The 6,000-nt window shown below is 38.8% G+C and overlaps 1 protein-coding gene across 1 annotated transcript; it reads left to right on the forward strand.

The window, feature by feature from the left end:
* The first annotated feature begins 3,751 nt into the window (after positions 1 to 3,751).
* On the forward strand, positions 3,752 to 4,711 carry LOC130025201 (olfactory receptor 52H1-like). Its single transcript, XM_056116147.1, has one exon. The coding sequence runs from the start codon at positions 3,764 to 3,766 to the stop codon at positions 4,709 to 4,711; it is 948 nt and encodes a 315-aa protein (XP_055972122.1). The 5' UTR covers positions 3,752 to 3,763.
* The last annotated feature ends 1,289 nt before the right edge of the window (positions 4,712 to 6,000 follow it).

The following is a 6,000-nucleotide window of genomic DNA, read 5'->3' on the forward strand; positions in this document are numbered from 1 at the left end:
GTAGTGCCCAGAGACAACTCAAAGATTTCCATTATTGTGCAATTTTGGAGTTCTCTGAGGGCCATGTGGAGCTGAGAATTAAACTTGGGATTTAGAGATGCAAATCAAACACACCAGCCCTTTACACTATCTCCCTGGCATTATGCTTTATAACTTTTTTTTTTTGGCTGAGATCCTGTATGACTAGTGCTGCAGGGGAAAAAAGAAGAAATATCAATTATGAAATTTAATAAATCTTATACTCTGAAAGGTAACATTAGAATACCTTGAAGTTGGCTATATAAGCATTTTCACACTGTGAATCTACCACTGTATTAAACATGTTCACAAGCAGTTTCATAAGACATCTATTTTACTTGTTAATTTTTACATAAAAGGAGAAGGAAGTACTATATTTTCAACTTTTACAGCTATTAAGTAACATGCTGAGGGCAGGAGCTGAAAAAAACAAAATGATCAGATAGGCTTAATCAGACCATGCAATTGCAAATGAAACATACCTTTGGGCAGAATTAACACAAACCTCCTGTTCACTTCCCTTGGGAATGAGACAACAGTGTGTCAGGGTCCCTCAGGTCCTAACCTTCTCCCTCTTTCCTACACTAAACCTCTCCAGAAAAAAAATAAATAAATGAGCTGGGAATCAGTCTATCAGTATTGTCATCTCTCCCCTGACTATTTTTAAGAGGGTTTGGTATGTCTGTGTCTCACTGCAATCTTGTGGATTTTCTGTGTCTTTGTCAGCAGTCTCTCTTCTGTTTGTTTGATGCTGCATCAAGATTAGGTGAGTGTGACTGTTTGAAGGGATTCATTTGGTACTAGGATCTGGAGACAAAGAGAAAAAGAAGGGAAACTTTTGAGCTCCATTTTTCTGAGCCAAGGTCTGAGTACGGTAATTTTCTTTGTTGAACAATTCTTATTTATAAGGTGACCTCAGGGTCCTCAGTTCTTGAATATGTAGCACTCTAGCACTATAGCACTATCCTCCCATCATCCATCAATTTACTTGAGTGGGCACCAGTAAGGTCTCCATTGTAAGACTTGTTGTTACTGTTTTTGGCATATCGAATATGCCACGGGGAGCTTGCCAGGCTCTGCCATGTGGGCCGGATACTCTCAGTAGCTTGCCGTGCTCTGAGGGTCGGAGGAATCGAACCTGGGTCAGCCGTGTGCAAGGAAAACGCCCTACCCGTTGTCCTATATGCTAATACAAGTGGTTGTCAAAAGATTAAAATAGATAAATAATTACACACTTTGGTTAAGAATAACATACATAGAACTCATACTTTAAGTAATTTCTACATCATACACATAACAAGAAACCATAGGTCTTACTTAAGGTGTGTTGAAGTATGGGGATATGTGTTTATAGGTACTTTTTTTTTTGGTTTTTGGGTCACACCCAGAGATGCTCGGGGGTTACTCCTGGCTCTGCACTCAGGAATTACACCTGGCAGTGCTTGGGGGACCATATGTGATGCTGGGAATTGAACCCGGGTCAGCTGCATGCAAGGCAAACACCCTACCCACTGTGCTATTGCTCCAGCTGCTATAGGTACTTTTTGTTAGCTTTTGTGCCTCTTGTATTTCTGTATTTTTCACACGTGACCAAATTGCTATTGATGATCTAATGAACTTTATAGCATACTCATTTGTGCCAAATACATTTTAGGGGAAATTCTTTGTCTTAAAAGAGCTATACTATTATACTTAAAAATGCAAAATCAAGAATTAAAATTTGAGGCAGGTTCACAAAACAGGTAAATTTTGAAATAGGGCAGAATACTCCTAGCTTTCTAGATCCAGAACATATGCTCTAAGCCAATATTCTGTACTTGTCAAGAAAGGAAGATATCGAAGAAGCAGAACTTTGTGTTTGGCTTGATTTTATATAGATAAAAATATAATGCAAAAATGTGAAAGGAATACAGACCTGAATGATAGTAAAATGGGTAGGGTGTTTGCCCTGTACAAGGCCATCCTGCGTTCAATCCCTAGAATCCCCTATGGACCACTGAGCACTGCTAGAAATAATTCCTGAGTGCAAAGCCAGGAGTAACCACTGAGAATTGCCGGGTGTGACCCATAGTAGAGCACTGTCCTCCCATTGTTCATCGATTTGCTTGAGCAGGCACCAGTAATGTCTCACAACAAATAGTGAGGCTTGTTACTGTTTTTGGCATATTGAATTCATCACGGGTAGCTTGCCAGAATTGCCGTGCAGGTGAGATACTCTCGGTAGCTTGCTGGGTTCTCCGAGAGGGGCAGAGGAATCGAACCTGGGCCAGCCTTGTGCAAGGCAGACGCCCTACTCCCTACGCCCTACTCACTACTCACTCCAGCCCAACCCATAGTCAAAAAAAAAACTGTGTAAGGAATGCAATGTAAGTCAATATAAATCAGAGAATGCTTAAGGTCGTATGATTTTAAAAAATGTTAAAATACAATCATCAGGTTAGCTCAGTTGGTACTGAATGAAACTCAAAAAATGTTAAATTTCAAATGCTTATAAAATCAGTAAGCAAAACCACAGGAGAAAACATTATAAATGAGCAATTCACTTTTACGTGATCTTAAAAACAAAGAGTAAGATGTAACTGTCTGTGTCTTGTCTGTGGGAGTAAGTGTCCCAGACTCTGTATCTACATAATAGAATGTGTTCACAGAGAGACAATCTTTCTTTTAGATAGAAATTGTGACTATCAAAGTTTTAGAATATTTTATTGTTGTGTAGTATACATGATGTTTCAAACAATTTTTTTCTTTAGAAAAAAATTAGCTATAGGAAAATTTCCATTTAAATTAAGTCACACGTACTAATATACTATAAAACTCAAGTGTAGGGATTCAGTGAGTGTTTGTGGAGTTGGATTTGATTTTTTTTATTAGCAATAAAAAGGTGTTGAGCTAAAAAATGTAATTGCCATTGCCATGAGGTAATCTTGAAAAGAGTAAGTAATTGTCCGGCATAGAGGCTGATATTATACAACGAAACACAGGAATAGTAAAAAGTAAAGTAAAGGCCCTCCCGTTGATCATCGATTTGCTCGAGCGGGCCCAGTAACGTCTCCGTTGGAGACTTTGTTGTTACTGTGTCTGGCATATCGAATACGTCATGGGGAGCTTGCCCGGCTCTGCCGTGCGGGCGAGATACTCTCGGTAGCTTGCCGGGCTCTCGGAGACGGGCGGAGGAATCGAACTCGGGTTGGCCATGTTGGCTGCGTGCAAGGCAAACACCCTACCGCTGTGCTATCGCTCTAGCCCATAAACCATATAAAATCTCAACTATAAACTATATGCAAACTATAAAACATATAGCTTATATAAACTATATATTTTAACTCAAATTAACTATAAACCAATTTATGGAAAAGTATATCTAGTATTTTGGTAATCTACATCAGTGCTATAGAGTATAAAAATGAGTAATTGTAAGCAATCTAGAAAAGTACTAAAAAAGGATGTGCAAATGAAAGAATGTGCTTTGAAAGAAGATAATTTCTACAGACTGGCTATACATTCCAAATATTTGAGAAATTCTGATTTACACTAAAATCTTGTCATCATTATAATGCCAGTCTTTTTCAATTGAAAAGTTTTTTACTTTGGAATATTAACTGAATGTTATTTTTGTCTTTAGGAGTCAATAATGATGTGTGATTGGGAGTGAGATTCACAGAAATAAAAGTGAGTTAAATGGCTCTCAATTTTGTTTATCACCATCTGTCCTCAGGATCTAAGATTCGTGCAATTGTAATCTGCCATGGCTATTTTCAACCAGAGCACTTACAACCCAGGAACCTTCATTTTGGTGGGGATCCCAGGTCTGGAGCAATTCCACGTGTGGATTGGGATTCCTTTCTGCATCATCTATCTTGTGGCTGTGGTGGGAAACTGCATCCTTCTCTACCTCATTGCAGTGGAGCGGAGTCTTCACCAACCCATGTTTTTCTTTCTCTCTATGCTAGCCATGACTGACCTCAACTTGTCCACTGTTGGTGTCCCTAAAACACTTAGTATCTTTTGGTTTGAGGATCGAAAAATCTCGTTCGAAGGGTGCCTCACACAAGTGTTCTTCCTGCACTTTGGTTTTGTCTTAGATTCAGCTATTCTTATGGCCATGGCCTTTGATCGCTATGTGGCCATCTGTTCTCCCTTGCGGTACACCACTATCTTGACCCCCAAGACCATCATCAAGATTGCTGTGGGTATCTCTTTTCGAAGTTTCTGCACCATCCTTCCAGCTGTCTTCCTGATCAAACGCCTACCTTTCTGCAAGACACACATCATTCCTCACACATACTGTGAACACATAGGTGTTGCAAGGCTCGCTTGTGCTGATATCTCCATCAACATATGGTATGGCTTTTGTGTTCTTATCATGGCAGTTTTCTCAGATGTGGTTCTAATTGCTGTCTCTTATACTCTCATTCTCTGTGCTGTTTTTCGCCTCCCCTCCCGAGATGCCCGCCAAAAGGCCCTTGGCACCTGTGGTTCCCATGTTTGTGTGATCCTCATGTTTTACACACCTGCCTTTTTCTCCATCCTTGCCCATCGTTTTGGACACAATGTCTCACGCACTTTCCACATCATGTTTGCCAACCTTTACATTGTTATTCCTCCTGCACTCAACCCCATTGTCTATGGAGTGAAGACCAAGCAGATCAGAGATAAGGTCTTACTTTTGTTTTCTCTGAAGGGCAGAGAATAATACTGTTTGTTCATAAAAAAGCTAGAATTAATTCATAATGTTCATATATATGGCAGTAATTTTAAAAGTAAGAACTAGTTAAATTAATTTTTATATACATACTTGTGCATCAGATTATGTTAAAATCTACACAAATACAATTTTGTGTATGAAAAATTTATACACTTTAAAAAGATAACTTTTCCTGTGAATTGTATAGTCAGTGTCACTGTCACTGTCCTCCTTTCATTCACTGATTTTTCTCGAGCGGACCCAGTAACATTGTGAGACTTGTTACTGTGTTTGGCATATTGAATACGTCACGGGTAGCTTTCCAGGCTTTGCCGTGCAGGCGAGATACTCTCGGTAGCTGGCCAGGTTCTGCAAGAGGGATGGAGGAATCCAACCCAGCTCTGCCTGGCCAGCTGCATGCAAAACAAACACCCTACTAGCCGTGCTATCGCTCCAGCCCAATGTATAGTCATGATCAGAAAAAAGAAAGTGAAAACAGGGAACTATGTTAATTTAAGTAGAAAAAAATGATGCAAACTTGAGCACATAGTTGTATTTATAGAGGAATATATATATATATATGTATATATAGCTGAGCCAGAGAATGAGAAAGGGCTAAACATGAAAGTGTGCGTGGGAAATTTCTTAGAGGAATTAATAGATGAATTCAAGACATTCACAATAATTTCTTATTTTATAATTTGTCCAAGCTGTTATATTCCTATGAAATATACCTTCGTCTCCTAAAAAAGAGAATCACACAGCTTTTAGCACAATTCTGCTTTAGCATTACATTCTATCAGCAGTGCTATAATGGAAATAGAGAGTATTCATCAGTTCAAGGGGTGTCAGCAATGGTGCTGGGAAAGAAGAGTAACTTCTACTCTCGAAAACAAATTGAGAAAGTGAGTTGTAGAGATTGTTCCTAGAAGAATATAATAACTCCTGAAAGTGGTTGAAATTTTGAGAAAAGAGCATAACTTTCACAATATATAGATTAATATTCAAATAAATTCATTTAGATGCCAAATTAATAATTTGTACATTGCCTCAGGACTTACAGAGTCTCTTCCTTGATTGCATGACAGAATCAAGTCTCATTTCTGCTGGGAGGAGAGGTGCTGAAGAAGGCACAGCACCTGAAAAATAAACAAACACGTGATATGTATCCATATTCATTAGAATTGAGAAAATGGTGTACATTTTGATCATAGTGCTTTTACTAATTCCTAGAAATAAATGTTATCTATTGTTACAGAACTGAGTTGAGAACAGAATCCAGCTGTGGATGTAGTAGA

This window comes from Sorex fumeus, unplaced genomic scaffold (genome assembly GCF_029834395.1).
Source record: "Sorex fumeus unplaced genomic scaffold, SorFum_2.1 ptg000030l, whole genome shotgun sequence".
NCBI lineage: Eukaryota > Metazoa > Chordata > Mammalia > Eulipotyphla > Soricidae > Sorex > Sorex fumeus.

What these genes read in the sequence shown, in the direction of transcription:
- LOC130025201 (XM_056116147.1), top strand. Translation starts at nt 3,764, where the DNA reads ATGGCTATTTTCAACCAGAGCACTTACAACCCAGGAACCTTCATTTTG.